The sequence below is a fragment of the Sebastes umbrosus genome, chromosome 7 (assembly GCF_015220745.1).
Source record: "Sebastes umbrosus isolate fSebUmb1 chromosome 7, fSebUmb1.pri, whole genome shotgun sequence".
NCBI classification, from domain to species: domain Eukaryota; kingdom Metazoa; phylum Chordata; class Actinopteri; order Perciformes; family Sebastidae; genus Sebastes; species Sebastes umbrosus.
The window spans coordinates 19739270-19764511 of record NC_051275.1 but is presented as its reverse complement, the minus strand read 5'-3'; the positions used below and the strand labels follow the sequence as shown (position 1 = coordinate 19764511).

At 39.5% G+C, this 25242-nt stretch overlaps 1 protein-coding gene across 1 annotated transcript; it reads left to right on the top strand.

Annotated features, from left to right (window-relative positions):
* The first annotated feature begins 717 nt into the window (after positions 1-717).
* Positions 718-22142, top strand: trarg1a (trafficking regulator of GLUT4 (SLC2A4) 1a). Its single transcript, XM_037774217.1, has 3 exons — positions 718-1655; positions 19308-19434; positions 20011-22142. Exons 1-3 carry the CDS (start codon positions 1245-1247, stop codon positions 20025-20027), a joined length of 555 nt encoding a protein of 184 aa, XP_037630145.1. The 5' UTR covers positions 718-1244; the 3' UTR covers positions 20028-22142.
* Positions 22143-25242: the final 3100 nt, after the last annotated feature.

The window sequence follows — 25242 nt, the reverse complement described above, 5'->3', positions numbered from 1 at the left end:
CTCGTAATATTACGACTTTTTTTCTCGTAAAGTTATGACTTTATTCTCGTAATATAACGACTTCTTTTCTCGTTAAGTTATGATTTTATTCTCGTAATATTACGACTTTTTTTCTCTTAAAGTTATGACTTTATTCTCGTAATATTACTACTTTTTTTCTCTTAAAGTTATGACTTTATTCTCGTAATATAACGACTTCTTTTCTCGTTAAGTTATGATTTTATTCTCGTAATATTACGACTTCTTTTCTCGTAAAGTTATGACTTTATTCTCATATTACGGCTTTTTTTCTCGTAAAGTTATGACTTTATTCTCGTAATATAACGACTTCTTTTCTCGTTAAGTTATGATTTTATTCTCGTAATATTACTACTTTTTTTCTCTTAAAGTTATGACTTTATTCTCGTAATATTACTATTTTTTTCTCGTAAAGTCATGACTTTATTCTCGTAATATTACGACTTCTTTTCTCGTTAAGTTATGACTTTATTCTCGTAATATTACGACTTTTTTTCTCTTAAAGTTATGACTTTTTTCTCGTAAAGTTATGACTTTATTCTCATACTATTGCATTTTTTCAGTGTTCACAAACTGTTAAATATAACAGGCTAGTTAATTATTACTTATTACTGTATATTCAAAAAGAGGCTGGGGCTTTTATTTTGTGTTTTATCACCGGAAGTGTTCTGTCTTAATATATCCGACTTGACACTGGTCCCAAGTTGAGTATAGAGTCTCTGTGCTGCTGCTGAGACGTGTAGACACAGTGGAGGAGAAGAGGAGGAGGAATTGGCTGACTTTTGGGGTCTGCTTTGAGAGAGAGACGCTTCACCTTCATCCTCCTGAGTACAGAAAAAGGAAAAGAGAGAAAGAGACGCGTTTAGGCTACTTTTCAATGAGCAGACAGACTTAAAAGGAAAAAGTGTTGGGACTATACTGTTCCTCCTTGGATGTATCAGAGATGATGAGGGGAGTTTCTTTCTGATCTTTCGGAAATGAACCACAACTGGATGTGAAGGAAGGTGATTCAAGAGGAAGAATGACATCTGCAGGCTGCTTTCATCTCCTCTCTGATTTTATTAGTTTATTCTAAGGAGGCTACCTGTTAATTCCCATCCTACCTATACCACACTTTTAAAAAAGCTTGCATTGTGTTTTTATGGGATGTCTGGTTTGTAATTAATTAAAATAAAACAATTTTAATATTCTGATTACTAATTTTATACAATTTGAGACTTTTGAACATGGCCATCAACACAGACACAGACTTCCTGAAGTCCAATCTAAGTGAAGGAGGAGAAAGAGGAGCTCAGCCTTCAGACCCTCATGAGACGGAGAAACTCCTGGTCACCACCGAGCCAGGAGGCAACGGGATGAAGATGTCCACCTCCTTCACGGTCAACATAGACAGCGGAGATAAGAGCCAGGAGGCGGATCAGAACGGCCACAGCACCGCGGTGAGGTCTGGCTCCGCCGGGCAGCTCGGAGCAGCCGCTCCTCTCTCTCCATCCAAGGTCAGCCTGAGTCGCTCCTCCACCGGCAACGCTGGAGTCCAGGAGACCCCCAAACCCAAGGATTACCTCATCCTCGTCATCCTGTCCTGCTTCTGCCCAGTGTGGCCAGTCAGCATTGTTGCACTGGTGTACTCCATCATGGTGAGTGTGCAGCCTATCAATTTACTCACCTGTCAAACTATACAATAGTGCAGAAAAAGAGATGGATGAGTGATTCAAGATGTCAATATGATGGAGAGAGCACATGATGGTGATCTATGAACAGCATTATCTCAGTTGATGGAGGGAAAATTTATGATCAACTCTTTCATTTTCAAACTTCATACACTTAGTGATATGTGATATCTATTTATAGTATAGATGAATCTATGTATAGTATTTATGTGATATCTTTTTTTGAGCAGAAATTGTCAAAATGTGAAATATGTCTGATATCAACATAATCTGGTTCAGAAAAGTCAAGTTTGTATAACTGACATGAGGCAAGATGCCTCCCAAAAAACAGCTACTTCTGCTGTAATCTGTTATGGTTTATTATCTACATTTAATGTTTACTTACGATACAATACCATACGATACAACTTTATTGTCTGGTAAGTGCAGCCTATCAATCTATTCACCTGTCAAACTATACAATAGTGCAGAAAAAAGAGATGGATGAGTTGTGATGTTGTGTCAATGTGATGGAGAGACCACATGATGATGATGATCTCTTAACAGCATTATCTCAGCTGATGGAGGGAAAATTTATTATCAACTCTTTCATTTCAAACTTTATACACTTAGTAATATTTATGTGATATCTTTTTATGAGCAGGAATTGTCAGAATGTGAAATATTATGTTTGATATCAACATATTCTGGATCATTCATTCAACATTCATTCACATCTTCCACAACCATTTAGCCTCAAGGCCCGTCATCAGGGAAAAGGAACAAAAGAAAAAAACATACATGACCAACACTGGACTATCGTTAAGATGCTTAAGTAATGTATTCTTAGATGGTATTTGAATGAGGATTTGTTAGAGGATTCTGTTATGGTTTATTATCTACATTTAACGTTTACTTACCGCTATTTGTCTACATAGCTTATCATTTTGATTTTTTGAAGAAAGTGATTGATATTTTGGAGAAAGAGGAGCACTATCAGTCTGTGAGAGGATGGTTATCAAGCTGCTTGGTTGAATTTGCATCCCGAATGCAGCCCAGTCGCACAGCCGTTTGTGAAATAGTCACGAAATTTAATGTATTGGTTCGTGCACATAGACACAAATTTCTCAACTTTTTTTTTCTTGATGATCAACACAAAATCAATTTGTATGTAATGTAATCCATGTAATGGTGAACCAGGAATTATAAAGAGCAGTGAACGCTGCGTAGAGAGGAGGTCGGGGTGGATGAGTAAGTCAAAAAACACTAGACTTTCGCCCAGGAGATCGGTGTTTGTACCCCGTGTGAAACCAGAAGTCAATGTTGATTTATTTGTCACATAGCTTGCATACTTAAGTTAAAGCACTTCCGGTGTTATTTTAACCCAAATACACGATCTATTCCAAAACCTAACTAAGTAGTTCTGTTGCCTAAACCTAACCAAGTAATTTGTTTACTGCTTAACCAAGTCGATCTTTTCCTAAACCTGACTAAGTAGTTTTATTTTGAAAAGACTGGAGCGTGCGTCATGTGTTGCTGGACATTTGTAGGAAAACGCACAAAAATATGTTGTTGAAAGTCGTATAGCGCATTACAAAAAAAAGAGTCAATTTGTGTCTATGTACATGAATCAAGTAGATTAAATTTCGTGACTATTTCATGAACTGCTTTGAGACTTTGTTGAGATATTAGTACATCAATAAATATAGCAATACTCTTTTTTGGATTGGTCAATATACATCTTAAAATTACCAGGAGTGTAACAATACATCGATCTGAATCAATATATCGATTCAATGATCAACGATCCAATATCATCGATGCAAAACATTGATACATGTCATACACATCATGGCACATCTGTGTCACCATTTCCGTCCGAGCGCACCTCATTCCTCGAGAGACCAGTGATAAAATTGTCAAATAATACTTAAGTTGCTTTTTGTGAGTTAATATAAATGTAACTGATTGTGTTAAATAGGTATATGATATCGTCTCATATCGATCGCAGCCCCTGAATTGAATCAAAATCCTATCGTGGCAGACTTTGTAATGACAGCAAATATTGTATCGTTGTCCAAAGAGTCTATATGATATTGTATTGTGATGAAATTTACACCGCAAAAAATTACTGAATTTGTCTGTCAAAAATGGTATTTACAGTAATATAAAACAGATGAAAGCAGCAAATCCACACATTTGAGAAGCCAGAACTCTGTTGTTATTGATAAATCACAACAAATAATTAATCAATTATCAAAAATAGTCACAGATGAATTTTCTATTTTTTTAAGTTGGACTTTTTACTGTCTATCCTGGTGTTCATTTCACCAGTGGCTGCAACTGTCCAGCATTAAGTGTAAAAATCTAATTTCATCCTTGGATGGTAACATTTATTTAAACATTAAGAGGAAATGAAAAAGGTTATGAAAGCAATTCCACCCAAACAAGAGAGTCCTCCACAGAACAGTTGTTGCGCAGTCTGAATATCCTCAAATTCCTCCAGATGTTGCATATTTCATTGAAAGAAAATTGTTGCGTTCAAGTGCAGTGCAGTTGGCTCTGTGGTCCCTGATAAACTCTGAATATCAGGGTTCAACATGTAGAGCTCAGTACATCATCAGCGTGCAGCGCTGAGGCTTCAGCTGCTGGTCGTTCTGGTTTAGAGGCGCTGACACTTGATTAATCCTGAAAGTTTCAGGATGCAGGAAATGCTGATACAAGATGCAAGTCACTGAAGCCACACACGCTTGATATGCTGCTACCGTCTAGCACTCTCCAATCAAACACTCTTTCCAACCCAACTATGGATTATGTGGCCTTCGTATTGCAGCACATGTAATTGAGTCAACAAGACCTGTATTGAGGTGCTCTACTATTAAACTGAAAGCTGACACTCTTCTTGTTGTCACCCTCTGCAGTGGTGAGAGGTCTGCAGTAAAAAATGGTGGATGTGTTATTGAAGGCTGTGAGAGCTTGTAGCTCATTTCAATCAGCCGGTGCAACATTTAGAGAGCGTCCCAGATATAGCAGCGAGATACCGCTGGCTGGGCTTGTGCTTGATTTTGACGTATAAGAAATGCAAACACGGTGTGAAGGTCAAGTGTGACGTGACAAGCAGAGAAATGGGTTGTGGTAATTTAGAAAAATTACAGATACGGCGCAACATTGATGAAGTACCTCATTGATGGCGACCCTCGCTTCAATTTGGCACCGTATACTATCAATAAAAACTCATCATTAATGCGGCAAGCAAAGCTAAAAAGACTTTAATAAAAAGTGGCGTTCCAGCCTGTAAACCTCGTCTCCAAATTACTTGTGCAAGTTGATAGAATAAAACATCCTGCTACAGGAAGCTCCTACAAAAGCGGTATAAAAGGCACGTGATAACCAGCATGATTTAATTATCCCGGACAATTAACACTGTGTTTTTACTATGTCAGTTTGTCCCTCCTCCACCCTTCTGATCTTGACACTCCTCCGTCAAGGTTTTAAATGTCAATATCTGACATCTGAAATAAAAAAGGTCAAGGTTTGATGGGATAACAACTGCAAATGGCTCAATATTTATTTCAATGAAGTAATTACAGACATAATTTAAGTCCCGGAGATCAATACAATATTTGTCGTTATGTACTACACCGTGCTCTACTGTGTGTGTGTTACGTTGCTGCACACACAGACATTCACATAATGTGACACAGCATTTTCTCCAAGATTTCTCCAGCACTAGCAGGTCAGTAATCCGGCACCTTTCTATTTGTAATGACCTAATCTTCAGTAAAAAAGCTGACTGACACGGACTTGTGACAAAATCCAGACGTCTGTGTGCTCGTCTACTGCTGAAGTATTGAAAATGTACATCAGGGTCAAATCCCCTGCTGAATCACACAAGAGCCCTCTTTCTTTTGTTACTGATGACATATACAATTATATATGTGTGTGTGTGTACTCCAACTAGAGACTCCCTCAATGTGATTGTGTTTCATTTGAAACTGAATCTCTGCAAAGTTTCTGTGAAATGAAGCAGTAGAGTATTATATCACCAATATGGGAAGCTATTAGAAAAGATTGTTTTTGTATTTAAGACATTGAGCAATGCATGACCCTCCTTCTGTTTGGATTTTATTCGAAAAGCTGCAAATCACAGTCTATAAGCAAGACTTTATTTTCAGAATTCTACATATTTATACTTGATTTACTGTAGGAAATGAATTGAGTTTCACTTTTGACCAGGAAACACACGACACAACTTCAAACTTGGTTTATCTGTCTGTTTGAGGTCTGTCATTGCAGCTAATTAAGTGTGAGTGGCTCAAAAAGGCAATGTTTCATCTGTAGGGAGTTTCTCAAATCTTCAATGTTGTCATCTTGATATATCTATAGTACTTAATGTAATTTAAGAGTATCAAAAGCCAAAGAAAACTTACAAACAAAGCTGGTAGAGCTATCATCTGTGCTTTATATTTACCTCCACTCCTTAAACAATTCTCTCATTAAAAAAATCACTTTTCTCACTTGACAAAAAAGTGGATCATCAAAATCTGCAAAACAAAACCAAGCAAAGTGTCTTGTTATGTGCGACCTCTGTCTGTGTTATAGTATGTAACATACAAAACTCTGCAGTGGTTGAAAGTAACTGAGTACATTTTCTCACGTACTGTTTTATAAGTACAATTTTAAGGTATTTTACTAGAGTATTTTAATCTCATGCCACTTTGTACTTCTACTCTACTACATTTCAGAGGGAAATACTGTACTTTTTAATTTCACTATTTGACAGCATTAGCTACTGGTTATAAGTGAAGGTGTCACTTTGGATTCTGGGTAATTGTGACGGCATTTCTTGCTATTTTCTGAATTTTACAAACCAAACAACCAACCGATTAATGGAGAAAAATAATCAGCAGATTAATCATTAGTTGCAGTAATACAAAAGAGTTAAAAATGAGCTCCACCTCAACCAACTACAACAGTAAAATCCTGTTTTTACGTACATTGATGCATGAGTAATAATAATCTATTCATATAATAATAGTATAACAATCACAGGGATTTTTACTTTTAACACTTAAAGTACATTTTCCTGATTATACTTACATGCTTTTACTTAAGTAACATTTTAAATGGAGGACTTTTACTTTTAACAGGTTGGTATTAGTACTTTAACTTAAGTATAAGATCTAAATACTTCCTCCCGCTCCAAACCTCCAGGAAACAACAGCAGAGAAGTCAGTCTACTGTAACTGAGCAGTACAGATAAATAAGGCTTTTGACACACTTTTGCATTAAGTATCTGGCAGTATTTTACCAGGAGTCTTTTAGTGCCATCATCAGTAGTAACTCTTGTTGTGTCAGGATTTTTAACTCCTGCTGGCTGATGGCAGCTTAGTTGCTGTTGGCACAGCCATTTGTGTTTTTCAGCGCACTTTACTTCTGACACTGTACAGCAGCCAGCACTCAGATCTGCAGAGAAACAAGGCAAAGGCAATGCAGTAAACCCATTAGTTCTGTAATATCACTCCTGTGGGCTCTACACACCAAAGGGAATATCAGGAAGTATCCACGAGACAGCCTGTACTTCCCAGAGCCATCATCATCATGAACCCACTGACATTCACAAGTCAGCCACTCGCTAATGGCACGGAGAAAGTGTGTGTGTGTGTGTGAGAGAGAAAGAGAGAGAGAGAGAGTGTTTGACAGAGGGCAAAAGAAAGAAAAGTGAAGGAGGGAGAAACTGGAGCCGGCCACTAACTCAATAGAAGGCGAGAGAAGTCTATTTAGTTCCTCTGCAGAGGGCAGATTGCAGCAGTTAGCCGAGCTCTGTGGCAGCGCTCGACATCCTCTCTCTTTCCTGAGGGTATGGAAAGGGGATACGGGCCTCTTCGCGAAGAAGACCAAAACACTATTCGCTACAAGGGCAGATGGGTGCGAGAGAGACAGCAAATGGCTATAAAGTAGTTCCTATCACTGGATTAGGAAGGAATTGAATCAGATACCGCAGTGATGTCAGATAAGTGCAAGTGAGTCAGAGCAGGAAAACAGAGGTTTACATCGCTCGCTGTGAACAAATGAATCAAAAGTGATGTGGTTGATACCGCACGATACAGCCCTAGAGTGCTGGCTCGCAACTAAGTGCTAATATTCACCTCGCCCATGTGAAATGGATACTTCTGGAAAGTTGAGGAGAAAAAACGAAACAGCTCAACTGATGTTAAAATGGTATTGATGTGGGGAAGTCAGAGGAAACAGCCCAGACTCTATACTCTACTAACTACTTTGAGCTCTGAAAAAGAGACCATTCGACTGTTATCAGGAAATTAATTAGGTGTTATCGGTCGTCATAAGCACCATAGATGTGGGTCATTAGGTGCCTATTACGCCTACTACATTGTAAAAGTGAAAGCGAAAATTAATAGTAACATGTTCTAACACATAAAACTGATAGAAATGTTACATTTTGAACACAAACAAAAAGGCATCTGTAGGTTTAGGCAACAAACCAACATACTTTTTTTTGGTTGAGGAAACAAAAACACAAGCCCAAAAAAAAAGAAGTTTCAAAAGTGAAAGTGAAACTTAACGCTTATGAACACAAAGAGACGTTGTTGGTTTCACACGGGATGCGAACACGGCCTCCTGGGTGAAAACCCTGTTTTGTACAGTGTGTTTTCTACATCGCCTGACTTCTGCTTCTGCTCCTGTCATAATTACTACGGTCACTAGAGGTCACTGTCATGTTCGTTTATACTTTCTTTCAGTGATCTACCGTGGAAATACATGATACAACCTACTATTGGGTGTAGGAGGCCCCTATTGACCCACATCTATGGTGCTAATAGTGACTGATAACACCTATTTAATGGCCTGACAACAGTCTAATCGGCTGACCTGCTCAGCAACAAACAGCAAACAGACAAAGTTAGGTGAACATAGTGGAGCATTTAGCTGCTAAAGACCCAAATATTTCCCTCAGGAGTTGGTAAAAACCCAAACAGAGCTAAAAGGAGCTTGAATATTGGACTTATATCCATCAAATGGACACAAACAGGGCTCCAAATAAATGCTAATGTTGCTCCGTGTGTGCAGCGGGTATGTAAATAAGCAATTGTTTGCCAACACGTTTGCCATAGCAACTTTATATGGTGATAATGTGTCAGTGTTGTGTTTCAGCCTGTCCAGCTGTCCCCAAGTGGCCAGAAGAAATCAATGAATGCAGCTTTTAAGGCAGGGTTGGTAAAGAGACAATTTTTGTTATATTAGTTGAAATTCTCATAATATCCCGTCAGCAATCAATAAATCAAATGCTCTGACAAAAAAAAGAAAAAAATCCAGTATTTGTGGCTGTCGCAGGACTGCAATAAACCCGTCCAATCATTTCATTCGGCCTGAATGATTGAATGGCCTGCCTGCCTGCCTGCACACACTCTGCCTGTGCACTCATTGCTCATCACGTTCCTTCTCGTCACGACTTGGCCACCTTCTTACGACACAATACAACTTTATTTCTTGCTAGATTTAGGGACTCCTGGAGCTCGTGCTGCTAGCTACTTTCATTGGAAAAGAGTTTTTGGTTGGATCATTTTTAAAAATGTAGTGTACTCTTACTAGTTTATCAAGATCGCCCACCCTGCCTTTCACCTTTTGTCTTAGTTGCCTATCAAACTGCCATTTGACCCTTTTATGGTGGTGTAGACATAACCTCCACGCCATTTTTGTATGTCCACATTACGTCGTGCATATTTCAACAAACTTTCATGAGGCATCGCTGTAGGAAAGGCACAGCAAGCAAAAAATTTAATTTTAACAGGGATAACCGATGTACAAGCAAACGAGACAGTATCCGTGTTTTAATCCTGCAAACGACCAAAATGGACTATAATTAAAGCACAATCTGTTAAAGCCTCATTTAGCCTTGTAAAAAAAGGAGTCAGCATCTTTCTGTCCTGGCAGCAGATGGTGCATTGCTAACAACAGGACTGCCAAAAAGTTACATCCATCATCATCCACCACCACTTCCAGCAGCGGGAGCACCTAAAAGCCAACTTCCAGCTGGCTGCCGCCACGCATCCCTGACGGATGCTCTGGTGGGGAAGGCTTGCGGCTGGCAAACACGGAAGATGTGCAGTCAATTATGGGGATTGGAGAGGCAGGGGTAATAGGTTTTTACTGCCCAGACCAGCCTATCCCGGTAATGGGAAGGCCCAAACTGCAGCAGCGTTATTGCACGCTCGGCAGATTTGCCTGTGAAATATGGACTCGCAATGCTGCACTGGATGGATGACGGTGAATGTGTGTGTGTGCGTGTGTGTGTGAGTGTGTGTGTGTGTGTGTAGGTAAATGACTTCTTATTAGCTATCTAATACTGCAGATATAGTGGGAGAGCACTTTATTCCGTTGTTGCCAATTATATGAAGCCTATCAGAGTCCTGCAGAGACTGCTCATTTTATAAGAGAAAATAGATTTATGTATTATTTGAAAGGTTAAATCTGTGCAGGTCATGATATTGTAATTGCATAGTGGATAAAATAGGATATAATGAAAGCAAACAGTGCAATGCTGAGGCATTAGTAATGTCAGATATCTTTATATCTTACAAGTAGGGACTTAACATTGAATGAAAATGTAATAGTACCCCAACAATATTGATTTACTGCTGGTCCATGCAACCCGATCTCATGGCAAGGTGTATAAATAGCACAACATTACAACAACATTCTACGTGTCATGAGGACGCATTTTGGCCTTTTCGCGTGTCATTTGTATGCCACGCAACAAAACTACAGTAATGTCCGCATTTAGGTTTAGGCAACTAAACTACTCACTTAGGTTTAGGAAAAATGTCATGGTTGGGCTTAAAATAAGTACAGAAACTAAGTAAAATAGATACGGAAACAACGTAACATAAGTACGGATACATGTCACAAATGTCACTAAAAAACACGTCTCTAACTTACAAAACAAAACACTGGTCCCCTGGTTGTTATGTGTTTGTTGGACCCATCCACCTCAATAAGCGGTCTTTCTCACCAGCTCTGAGCGTAGCATATTTACGTGGATGCATTTACATTGCAGTCAGTATAGGCGGCATGGCGTACAAATGACACGCCAAAAGCAAGAACGGCGCCTTTATTGCACGCTTTTGCCTTGTGCATTATCGCGTCATTCACATGCCTTTTTGTGTGACCGGGCCTGTTCATGTTTTCTTTTTATTATCATTGTTATGAAAGTAATTCATTACAGGCTAAAGTCATTTTTTATACCCAAAGTTGATGGCAAAAATAAGTCACTAAAAGTCACATATAGCGCTTATGGTTACAACTTCACCTCATTGTAGTATTTTTATATTCTGGTATAGTTCAATATGCCTGAGCTGAAATTTAAGGGATAATGTACAGCAAGCCGGTCATTGTTGTGAAATAAACCACGATAGGGCCACCCCGACGCAAAGCGGAGTCTTGCGTCACCCTGAAGGGGTTTATTTCACAACAATGATCCGCTAGCTGTACATTATCCTGCTTATTACACGGCTACTTACTTAAGAAATCAATAATTTGACAAAAAAAAACGGTCTGACAGAGTCCGACATCAGAACTGCGCCCATAGCATCGGTCTGGTATCAAGAAATAACAGACCGTAGAACGCCGTGATTGACCAATCAGAATCGAGTATTCAACAAAGCCGTGTAATAATTATGGATGTTAACTCCACCACTTTGGTCCAGACTGAAATAACTGTTGACTCGGTTAACATTAAATTTGGTTTGCATATTCGTGATCCTCTGACTCTTCGCTCTCTAGCGCCATCATCAGGTCAAAATGGTCCAATACTTTAGTTTATGACTAAATACCTTCAGAGCTAATGACATCCCCATGAGCTTCAGCTGTACTGAACACATTCATGTAATGTTGTAACTGGACTCTTGTTACACATCATTTTAAATCCTTTGATAGATCCGGATAAACCATCTCCTGACTGGTAATGAGTTCTTCCTTTTCCTGTATCAACCTGATACCTATTTAGTGACAGATGTGTTCGCCCCCAGCCAGCACTTTGTAGATGTACTGTATAATGATAATCTCATTTCATTTTGACAAAACACATCACTAATAGCAGCATGTTGTGTGCTGCGCTACTTGAATTTAATTGTGCAACTTGACTCTGGATTATCTAAATAAACAGTGTTTCCGTTGTGCTAAATGGAATCAGGCATGCACCATTATGGCCTCGTTGTTTTGTGGTACTAACACTTAGCTTAGTTAGTTTCTTTGAACTGTGTTTCCGGTTCACAAGCTAACCGAGATATAAATACAATAAACATTTATGAGCTTCAGCAGCAGCTAGAAAGCATTTTATAGCTCGGTGCCATCACAGGTCTGACAGATTTGATCATCTGACCGCATTGAGTGGTTTGCAATTTTAATGGAGATTCGAGTGTAACAAGACGGACTAAAAGCTCTGCTTAGTAGCGGCCCCTAGAGGCCGCGGCGCTCCTTACACCCAACCGGACCAAAGTGGTTTAAACCAACAGCCTTGTCCTCTCTCTTTTAAAAATGGCTACAATTACTAAATCATAAATTACCCTCAACCTTGACTTTTGAAAAACTTTTTTAAAAGTTTCTAATTTAAAAAGTAAAATATGTACCGAAATGGGGAATACACTTTAAAGAGAGCCACATACGAGTGAACGAAAATGAACGTTTTATAGGAAATAAGGGGCATAAATGCAAATAAACTATTTTAATTTGATAAAAATTGCAGACATAACTACACACCTGCTCCTGGTTGTACGCTGTCCCTCTCCGGCAGGCTGCTGCTGGCTCTTCATTATTCATGACGAGAGAGAAAGGGAGCACTTACTGACTTACTAGCCTCCACCTTCGTCTGCTGAACACATGAACTACAGAGAGAGAGAGAGTAGCATATGTGTGTGTGTGTGTGTGTGTGTGTGTGTGTGTGCGTGTATGTGGGAGTGTACACTGGTAGCACAATGCACACTGGACAAGACACTTTGAGGGTAGAATTTCCCATTCAGAAAACAAATATGACCGGCTTACTCTCACTGTACATCAATATAGACATTCACCAGCCGAGCGAAAGGTACCTCCCACTGACCACACAAACACACACACACACACACAAACACACACACACACACTCACTAAATCTCTTGCAGCCCCCGACACTAACATCAAACAATGCAGGGTGTGTAAAACAAGGTTGCATTGCTGACATATAAGCCTAGCATTATTTTTTTTCTTGTCCTTTTTATGTTGGATGGAAAATATGATCATCTTTTTAAACCTACCTTCATTAATGTTTTCTCTCTAAGCTACATAGACGGTGTTTTATGAAAGGGGCTTCCATTGATTTAAGGTGCTGAGGTTGCTTTTCTCTGTGATGTGAGTCCGGATCAATACGGGCTCCACTGGGAGGGTGTTTGCACCATAGCTTCACATCGCAGTCCTGGAAGTGAGAAGCCGAAGTGCGTTCCTCTGTGTGTGTGTGAGTGTGAGAGAAAAGATCTCTTATTTTACTGTGAGGAGCCCCAGATTGACACAAGCATTGATTTAGCTTTTGTGGCTTAAGTCATGTTGAAAATAGCCAATTTGAAAGTTTTGGGATTTTAATCAGGTTTTATACCCCTCCAATTATTCTTTTTGTCAACTAAATGTCTTTCAAATGCATTATTATGCTTTGGACGTAATGTGAATTAAAGCCTATATTGAATAAATTATATTACCTAAATTGAATAAACTGAACTAACAAAAGCAAACCATCTTACATCTGGAATTCAAGGAAAATCTCACCCTTAAACAAGCAGTTAAGATCATATTTTGGGTATGCTTCTTAAATAAATAAAATGATTAATATTCCCATAAGAAATGTTTCAAATATCAGGCTCCATTCTGTATGTTTTACAATCTGTAAACAGGCTGTTTACACACAGTTTTAAATGATATACCGTATATACTGTTTTCACAAACAGAAAAAAACAGATTGCAATATCAGAGTACTTATTTAAAAGTAGTTCCCTGACCAGCAACACCTGATTCAGTGGAACACCCCGGAGTTGCACTGCCACCACCCACCGGCACCAAGTGCACTGTGGGATCTGACTACACCCGAGACAGCCTGGAGACAGAGAGGCTCATGGGAGTGAGAGGATGAAGTAACTAGGAGGAGATCAGGGAGGATGGAGGGAGGGAGGGCTCTCTATTTCTCTCTGCAGTGTAATCTTATCTTATTCTGAGGCAACCCCTACTCTGCACCCTCAGTACTGACTAAAGACCCACAATATATTGTGATTTAAAATACATTATTATGGTAAAAAGAATAAAGTAAATAAAATTTAAAAAGAATAAAGAATGAAAAAATAAAAATTTGTGTTTTTATCATGATGAACTAGTAAATTTCGGGCATTTTTTTCCCCAATGAACTAAGGTTTCACCTTGTCTTCCCTCCATGAAACATCCTTTCTAATTACATATCTCTCTGTTTCGTCTTTGGTACGATTTTTCCCGCAATGGTTTTAAAGGTGCAGCGTGTAGGATCTGAAACTGAAACTTCTCCCGTGTTTTATGCATATAGGACAACTGCGATGGCGGACGCGAAAATGTGAATGGACCTCTCTAGAGCTGTCGTAAGAGTAGTGTAGGTTATTTGGAGAATAGCAGAGCCAGTGTGTGTGTGTGTACGTGGGAAGTGAGCGGTGAAGCAAGAGAGAGAGAGCGGCGGCGAATGTGAGTGAGTAACAAGTGAGCTAGTGGATCAGAAGATAGAGTTAGTTTAGCTTTGAGAATATTAAGTGAATGTATAGTGAAAGTTACAGTTTGTGCAGAAATAAATGCTGCAGCTCCTCAAGACCAACAGAGGTTTCCTGTGTTTTGTTTTACCGGTGGCTGAGAGGAGTGACGCTCTTGACCGAGTAACGTTATCGACTTTAATAGGCCATATTTTGTTCTTAAAATGGATAGGGATAGTAATTATTCCTTTTAATACCGCATTATCTTTATGGGGAAAAGCACCCTACAGAAATATAGTGGTGTAATTTAATATAGATGAGAGGAGTGAGAGGTCCATTTCCTGCTGTACTGCACACACACAGCCTCCGGTTTAAAAAGAGACATTCAGCACCACGGACAGCTCCTACAGCTTTCAGCAGGCTTTAAACGTGAAAGATGGTGCCATCACAAATTGCACGAGAGGTTTGAATTTAAAACTCAAGCTTTCTTACGTGTGATCTCTCCCCCTTCTGTCTTTACTTTTTTTACAACACAGAGAATGAGTGACACTTGTCTAATACTGTTTTCCCCCGGAGTCTGACCTCCAAACAGTCTCAGTATGGACCCAAAAAGTAGTTAAAACCACCCCACAGGGATGCTGACACAAGCAAGCTGGTATTATGTACATGGGCTAAGTAGTGAGTGGACAGACCACTGCATCACTTGATTTCACTGTTTGGTTCTTGGAAGCATTCCTGGACAGTTGTAACCTACTGGCATGGTGCATCATCTCATTAGAAGATGACAGACGCTGGTCAGTTGTCCTGTAGCATTCAAATGTTCGTCATAAAAGGTGCTCAGTGAGCGCCGTGCAAACGTAATCAACACCATCACACCACCATGAGACTGCAGTGTTTTCACTCGGCGTGATGGATGCAGAGTGAGACAGCAGGAAGTGGAATTCATCATTTTCCAACTCTCCAGTGTGCGATGTTGTTCCTTTCCTCAGTACAACCTGTAATTGTTGTTCAGCGCTGATAGAAACATAACTCTGTTTGGCCATTAGCTGTCATACCACATTTGTGTTAAGGTGGAACAGGTTATGCATTCTTATTATCATATTAATATGGGTTTTTTTTCAGCACTAATGCTGCGCTGATGCTCTGCACGCTTCCTTCCTGTTGGCCTATTTTAATCTCTAACCTGACACCTAGTCTCATGATGAATCACGTTTTCTTCCTGTCTATTGTATCGTATATCATTCGAAAAACAGTTTGTGTCTTCAAATCCAAAAGGGATCGTACTTCTCTTGACCTCAGTCCATCTAAATGTTTCTCATTGTCAACAAATCACATTAAATGACCAAAACCAACTATACATCAGTCCGTCTTTCATACTTTCAGACTTTCCTGTCTTGTCTGTGGCACTCATTTTTTAAAAACAGGTCACTAACATAAACAGTATATAAGAAGTGAACGTAGTCACCGTGACGTCACCCATTGGTTTGTGGACTGCTGTTTTGAAGCCTTGAGTTCGGCATTTTGGCCTTCATCATCTTGTTTTTTTGCAACCAAAAGTGACGAGAGGGTGGATTTAAGTACAATGGAACGCTGAATAAGACATTTATAGGCAACCAAAAATGTTACAATTAACTTTCATGAACTGAAAACACACTGTGAAAGTCCCAGACCAGACAACGCCGTGGTAGCGACCTGTCAATCACCAGTTAGCCACGCCCTAAAGCATACCCTGCTTTATGGTCTGTTTGAATTATGGGACCATAATTTACTAAATGAACATCATGCTGTATTGAAGAAGACTTGAAACTAGCGATTGAGACCATAAACTCATGTTTACAATGTTTACTGAGGTAATAAATCAAGTGAGAAGTAGGCTCATTTTCTCATAGACTTCTATACAATCAGACTTCTTTTTGCAACCAAAGGAGTCGCCCCCTACTGGCTATTAGAAAGAATGCAAGTTTAAGGCACTTCCTCATTGGCTTCACTTTTCAGACCCGGAGGTTGCCCACTGGTCATTAATCACTGTATATTTTTATTTTCTAGAAAGGCTCAATAAATTTCCTAAAACAGCTGGGTACTGTAGTTTTTAACAAATGTTACTCAAACAGGAGTAAATAGTTGAGGATTATTTTCAACCACAGATGAATACACATTTGGTAAACTAGTATTTATGGATGGGTATGACTCAAAACGAACTACAGCTCCCATGTTCATCGTAATAAAGGAACAGTGCAGACAACAGTGGAGGTCAGAGGAATTATCTATATATCAGGTTTGGCTAAACAGCTAATACCTGTTAGTGGGATTAATTCATTGTTGGTTTTGGTCTCTTCATGGGATTTGTCTACAAAGTCGTGTTGAAAAGTACACTCTTTCAGTAGTAAAGGTAGAAATATCTTCAGTAACATATATATAAAAGGAAAGCAATGCACAGGGGATTGAGGATTCCCATCCATCATCCCTCACACACACACACACTCATAAATCATCCTGTCTCGATATTTGCAGCACACATAAAGCAATATACATACAACATCAAGTTGATCTACAGCCCCGTCACACCGCGGCGCTCTCCTACTCTAATCCAATTGGCTCTGCAAGTCACATCCTTCCATCAATCCCAATCTGCCAATCTGAAAAAAGACAATTTCGCCGTTCACAGCCGGGAATAAATTATTGCTGCCGTTTTACTTTAAGGGGCTCTACGGCCCCCAGTAGACGACATTACTTTACTGTATGTGTGTCGTTTCCCCTTTAAAATAACTCGGCTGTGGATTAATGGAAAACTACCTGATAAATATTTTAAAGTGTAACTCTCAGAGCTGCTCGTACTGTGTTGGGAACTTTCTCTGTGTTATGTATGTATGAGGGACTCCAAACTGTACATCCTGTTACTTTTATGTTGAACTAGGGTTACTAGTGATTCAGATTTCTTCTGAATGCTTCTCTCACATTTTCACTGTCTGTCACAGAAATATAAAAGTTCTCTTTGTTGCTGGATGCTTTTATCAATAAATTGAGGTGTACTTATTGAGAGTCACTGTGGATAAGTGAAACGTGAATGTCAGAACTGTCCACAGACTCAACAGGAAAACATAGATATGGTGAGGCAGCAAGAGGAGTATGGTATGTTTTGTCTTTTTGCTACTTTGTTTTTATTTTACATTATACTTGTACATGAAACGGATCTTTCAATGACATCTGTAATGGGTTACGTCTCATAGGCAAGTATATGTAGTCCATTTTTTCTAGTATTTTACATATTGATCATATCATAGTTAGGAACGGTGTGTATCATTTAGGAGTATCTATTAGCAGAAATGGAATATAATATTAAAAAGTATGTTTTCTTTAGTGTATAATCTCTTGAAAATAAGAATCGTTGCGTTTTTGTTATCTTAAAATGAGCCGTTTATATCTACATAGGGAGCGGGTCCTCTTCACGAAGTCCGCCATATTGCACCGCCATGTTTCTACAGTAGCCCAGAACGGACAAACCAAACACTGTGAACTTTTCCTGTTTGGACCGGAGTCGATAACGTCACTCGCAACCGTTGCCGCCGCTCTCTCTTTCTTGCTTCACCACTCACTTCCTGCATTCACACACACACTCTAAGCACTCTACTCTTACAACAACTGGCTCTAAAGAGGACCATTCGTGTTTTCTCGCGTTGGCCACCGTGGTAATCCTACATCCTACGCCAGATCCTATACACTGTTCCTTCACGGTGGATTTCAATTTCTCAATTTAATTTGTTGACAATTGCCGTCCTTTGTTGGATGGTTTGGCTGCAGCTGTTTCACTGTGATGGCTTTCTAGCAAATAAGAGTATTTTAAGCAGATATTCATCCTGAGCCATGAGTTCATCTGGGAATTTGCCGATGTATAATGTGACAAAAGAGCAATACATTTCTATTACAAAATTTTGTATTTCTTTAACGACCTCTTGCCAATTTTAATTTTAAAAAACAGTTGTTTTTGGAGTCAGAAAATATCATATGATCTTCTAACAGGACTCTTTCCAGGACCTTGAGTTAGTAGTCTTAGTCTGGCTTTCCCATACATCATAATAAAAAAATAATAATAAATCATGCACTATTCAATGCCCCTGGCATCTCAACTCCCCGATAACAACCAACTACATGTTGGACAGAGGCCTATTAGTTTTTCCCAATGGAGGAGAAAAAGTGTTCACACCTGAGGGGATATTTACAATGACACCAGTCTCTGCTCAGTCCAGGCTGTTACTTATGACCTCCCAGGTACGTCTTTCTTCTGTTATTTACAACGTAGGACGGCCCTTAGGGCTTATGGAGTCCCGCGGGATCAGCCATTAAAACAACACCCATTTCACAAACTACTCATCACTGATAGAGGAACCTGCAGAGGCTTTGTCTCTGTTTTTTATACTTGAGACCTCTTATAAAGACCTTCCCTTAGATCGACTTTGGCGAAAAGATGTCCCAGAATTGAGATTCTGATTGGGATTCGGTCTTGGTTAATGTTCTGTTGGCCTGTCATAAACATGATCACTAACAAATCCACCTGAACTATGCTCATAGAATTGACCTTGCTCCCAGAAGGCTACACTTGATGGGTCTCCTTTGCACTTTGATTAAAACAAATATAATAATAATTGTCTTCAGATATCTACAGTGCCAGTGGAATATATACATTAAATAAAGTAACTTATTTGTGATTTATCATCTCTTTAATTAGAATATAACAACCTTTCTAATCTTAAAATTTGAGCAAAAAAATAGGGAGTAATATGGCCACTCCTCTCTCTGCAGTATGGTTTGGTTTACAATTATTATAACATCTTATATATCTATGCTTTGCTTAACATTACCATTCAAATGTTCCTCTTGTGCTTCTGTGTGTCTCCAGTCCAGAAACAGCCTCCAGGTGGGGGACATCGACGGGGCCAGGAGGCTGGGTCGACTGGCTCGTCTGCTCAGCATCGTCTCCATCTTCCTCGGCATTGTCATCATCGTAGTCTACGTCTCCGTTTCAGGTACAGAAAGGACGAGGAGGACGGATTTCAAAACACAATGATAGCTAGTTTTAATGTTTGTGATTATGACTCACATTTACATACAGTACTTGGCAAAGACTCAATGACGCAGTGCAAAACATTCATTTTATGATTGCAGTATAGCTTGTGAATATGCAAAGGGATATCACTTGAAAATGATGTGTGGTGTGCGTGTGTGTGTGTGTGTACGTGTCCACTTACACACACACACACACAGGGCTTCAACAACAAGTGTTCAACAACAAAGACTGCATTACGATTACAGGGTGATATATGACACTACCACACAAGCATGAGATGTGTGTTTTTCTGTCTTAACTCAGCACATTTCCAAGCCTTGTGTGTGTGTGTGTGTGTGTGTGTGTGTGTGTGGATTGATTTAGCACTGCAGCTATCGTAGTGGGCTGACTGTGCAGCAAGGGCGGCTAAGATACTGCTCAAAGCCTTCGACACTTGAGCTGCACCAGTCAAAGTAATGAATTTGATGAAGCTGTATTTGTGTCTGACCTGACTTTCTCTGACGATGCCACGCTTCTCCTCTTCTTTCCGTTGCAGTTACCAGTAGGCACTGAGGACCTGAGGGGAAGAAACGCACCGTGAAAGCCAAACCACGGATGCAACAAGCCCATTCCAAAACAAAAAAAAAAAGAAATACAATTCCTATCTTTATGCCATATTGTAATTACATCATGACAGACCTCAGAAAGCAAAAAAAAAAAGGCAACTCATGAGAGTAGGTACTGCAGCAGGTAAACACATAAATACATGAGATGCATGCATTAGAATCCAGTAACATTTGCTTGACAAAAATAACCAAAAACCTGATGTAAAATTAGGTTAAAACAGACGAAAAAGAAAATGCAGATTTGTATGTGGGACTCATGAATGTTTCTTTTTGGAATAATGGACTTCTTAAAACGAAGAGGACGTGTGAGGAGAGAGTGAACGATAGACGTTTTCTATGTCGTTGAAAAACACATCCTGAGTTTGGGCTTCAAACTTCGGACCGCTGCATATAATCCACATATATTCCTTACTGAACCTCTTGCATTCAAAAGCATATACAGCTACAAATATATTTGAAATATGGATATATGAATATATATATAGATGTACATTTTATAAAAATGTTTGTATGCCAAGTGGTGCTGGGTTTGTTAAGACTGTCACGATGGCTGCTTCGTCAGCATTTGGATTATCAGTGGAAAATTCAAAGGTTTGTGAAAAAGGGGGCAGGGAACACATTTTTAATTTTTGTTATTTATTATAATTTTTTTGATCTAAGAAAAAAAAAAATTGAGACCAACTGCATGCCTGAATGTAGATAACCAAAATTCTGCCTTCGTTTTGACTGTTATTAGTTGTCTCTTTTCTTATGAAGGAGTCGGAGAGGCGAACAGGTTTGCACAAGGAAGAGTGATTTGTGTACATTATTTGAGTCCAGCCACCGCACTGATCTCCAACACCCCTCCTTTATGTCTCCAACATGAACCTTGCCTTGCTCTGGCAGAGACTGAAATGCATGCCAAACCTCCCAAATTCCTTCTTTTCCTTTCACACCCTCCAATTCTTTACCACAAAACTTGATTTAGTGGCTGTTGTCCTTCATCTTGTACCCTTAAACTCCATTTTACATATTATCTTTCTACACCAGTAGCTCCCCATTTTCCATTCTTACATTGTTATACATTGACTGTTAAATGCCATTGTTTCACTGAATGTTTTTTCTGCTCCTTGTATTGGTATGAAATGTATTTATATGGGAAAATATATATGCAATATGTACGCATGCTATGGGCCAAACAGGCTTACACACATTTATTTATTTTTTTTGTAAAGGAACAGGCCTATGAGTTTGACTGAGTAACAACAAATAGCATTTAAAGAACCTTTTCAATGAAACCCAAGCACGACAGATTGTCTGTATTCGTCACTTTATCAGAGAGAAGTCACTGTATTACAGTAAGTTCCCCTGTGGCTACACACAACTGTTGTATTGACACATTACAGGCTTATGCTACAAGCACAGGTAACATCACTGTAAGACCATGTAGCGTTATTTAAATCTATGTTTTTCTTTCCACATTAATACTTCATTTTTTTTATCTTGTGCAATTTAAATCAGGAATCATTTGGACAAAGTGATAAAACGTTTGTTTGTTTAAGGGCTCATACAACACCAGCTAATTTTGACTGATGAGGGATGAAATGCATCCAGCTGAAGAGATTCTACCAAGTACTAAACTGAACGTCATCAATGTGAAGCTGAACAACCACAGTCTTTAAATTATTAATACTATAATGCACAATGTCTAGTGTGACATGGGCTTTTTTCAAATCCATTCCAGTTCATAGCTGTACATAAAAATCACAATCTTTATCCAAACATCTGAAAGCAGCAAAATCCAAAGATTCCCCATGTTTACTACCAAGCTAAATTTCAGTAGATCACACCGAGTGTAATTCACTGCTCTAGTGTTACTCTCTAACATACAAAGTTTTCATCGCTGAAACTGGTGTTCAAGAGCCAACTGTCTAGCCTATAAGCTCTGCTCTGTCCGTAAAACAGTTTCATTTCATTCGGATATATTACTGTGTTTCTTTTCCAGTATACTGTATGTGCCAGTTTTCATCTCTGTGGTGTACACTTTGCATGTTTGGAATAAATGTTACCATGCATGGTCCAAGTTTTTGCCTTTTGATAATACTGTTTATGAGGAGTTGTGTGTTGACAGCCAGAAATGAGTTCAGAAGACTTAAGGTACAGTGTGTAGGATTTGGTGGCATCTAGTGGCGTGGTTGATGATTGCAACCAACCGAGTACCCCCTCCACTCACTCCGTTTGCATCGCTCAGAGGCCATCCCTACCATAATAACACTACTTTAGGAGCAACAGAAGTCAGACAGCTGCTGGCGGTACCACGGTTTTGCACTCTGCGGCTCACGCTACCACAGTTTCACAAGCGTGTCAGAGAACTACAGTGGCCTACTTTAGCATTTTAGCATGCTAACATTTACTAATTAGCAATAAACACAAAGTGCAGCTGAGTCTAATGGGAAGAGTAGAGTGCAAAACCGTGGTACGGCCAGCCATCGTCTGAATTTCGTTGCTCCTGAAGTACTGTTATTAAGGTTTAGGATGGCCTCTGGGACATTTTCTCATAAATTTGCCACTTTAATATCAGAGTATTTTTCTTGTAAATTTACCACTTAAATCTCGTATAACCTTTAAATCATGTAAGCACAATTTCTTTCACTTACCTCACATACGTGCAGTTGGATGGACACAATAACCGCCTCACCTGTACAGTGTAATAGAACACAGTTGTACATCTGTGAATGCAGTATTTATGTGCAATGTTCACTTTTTAATGAGACTGAATCACAGGTTCAGCTCTGCAGTGCTGTTGTATTGGATTGCACTAGGCCTATAATATACAGCTCTTGCTTTTATTATACCTGAACCCTCCATACAGCAGGTCCTGATACACAGTTATGCCCCGGGGCACCCAAACACCGTTAATCATGGCTGCCACAGCGGTGGGTTATTGATGGCTCTGGGGGGAAAAAGAGGAAAATGAAGAATTCATTCCAGATTTTGCACTTTTAAAGCCGGCTCCCCACACCTACACACTCTGATGCAATCCTTACAACACCACAATCCTGAAACTAACAAAAAAAAAAACATGCATCCTTTCTTTCATCATTGAAGGTAAGGGCCGAAACTATGCCTATCTTGAATTTCACACTCAAAAAAGGCTTTTAACCCAACAATAAACATCTGCAGAGAAAAGGGATTTTGTGTCATCAGATGAGTGTAGCATCCCTGATGTTTTGTTTTGCTTAATATAGCCGTCTGGTTTCCACAGACAGACAGAAGACCAGACTTGTATCTTACAGTTCAGCAGACTTTGTGCTCGTCAGAAGTTACTGTACTGAGAGGATCTGGCACTTAGTTCTGCTTGGGTGGCGTTCAGTTTGAGTGGATGAAAAATTCAAGAGCTCAACGCATCAAGGGCGTGTACACGTCTGGACCAAATTTAGACTTCAGCACAGGGTTTCCCTCCTAAAAGGAAGTGAGATATTCATGGGAGGATGGCAACTCTCGTCTGCCTACTCATTCTTTGCGAGGAAGGCATCAAACAGAAGGAATGAGGACAGAGAAAACTAATTTATCCTCTTCAGTCCATTGAAGTGAGCCTAATGCTGTGAGACAAAAACACATTGATGTTTCTCACACATTCCTACACCCCCACCAACAACGTCAGACTTTAATCTATCATCCCCTTCTCTGATGAACGCTTTAGCTCCTGCCTTCAAACGCACATGTCACTTTGTGTTTCAGGTGGCGTGAAATCAAATAGAGGTTCATGGGCTCTGCCAGGCACACTATACGAGCAGAATGGTTAACTCCTTTAACAGCCCATCATCAAAGCAGTACGTTTCCATCTATAGAAACGTAGACGTATAGTGCACTAAAGACAACAGAACTGGCTGGTTTGGTGTTGAAGACATTGTCACTCTCTAAAGAGTGACAATGTCTTCATGCACATGAATCTGTCTTGGCTGCCATTATGTGACCTCATCAACTCTCAAGTCAGTAGACGTAATGAAGCCTCTTGGATCAGTAACCAAACCAAAAGGAATGCAAACTGAAAACAAAAGAGTGCAGCTGCCTTTTACCTTATGGTTTTATATACTTTTATTACACAGCCTTGAGGAATACTCAATCCTGATTGGTCAGTCACGGCATTCTACAGTCTGTTATTTCTTTATAGCAGACTGCTGCTATGTATAACAGACTGTTGCTATGGATGCAGTTCTGATCTCGGATAATTTTTGTGCCAAATTATTGATTTCATAAGTAAGTAGACGTGTAATAAGCGGGATAATGTAGAGCGAGCCGTTCATTGCTGCAAAATCCACTTTGTGTCGGGGTCCTTCATCGCCCTGTCTGGGTTTATTTTCCAACAATAACTGGCTCGCTATACATTATCCCTTACATATTTCAGTTGATTAATCAATTAATCATTTGCTCTATAAAATCAAAAGTGAAAAATGTCCATCATGATTGTTTTCTCTAACCAGCAGTCCAAAACCCAAAGATATTCACTTAACTGTATTTTAAAACAAAGACAGAAAATGTTTACATTTTAGAGGCTGTTTGAAATTTTTGTTTGAAAAATTACTTTAAAGGTGCTAAATTCAAAATTGGGAGCATTTCTATTGCCTCCACACGGCTCTCAACATGGCGACGGCTGAGCCGGTGACTCGCAGCTAACAGTGAAAACAACGGCAACAGTGCTGACAGAGCTAACAGTGTTTACCTGGGGGGGGGGACCGGAGGATCTGCACTACGCTTCTGTGATGTCGCAATCGGTCGGGACGGCGTTATCAGTTGTAACCGACAAGGCGCTCACATGCACTAAAAGGCCTGGTTATGTAAACAAAGCACAGAGAAGCTCAGATTACAACACACACAGAGGGAGAGTGGCTTCATTCTCTGCTCAGGTAGAGATTACTCCTCTATATCTTTACATAAAAAAATAGTTATTTTCTGCTATATTAATATAGCAGAAAATTAATAATTAATAACAATTAATCAACTATCAAAATATTTGCAGATTCATTTTTCTGTTCATTTTTCACATGGATTTATTCAGCTCTAGATGTAAATTCAGTGAGCTCTGAGTGGTGGTCCAGGAGGAAGCACTGACCATGAACCACAACGTCCATGGTTCAAGTCCAGCCAGGGACCTCGTGTCATTCACCATCTCTCTCTCTCTC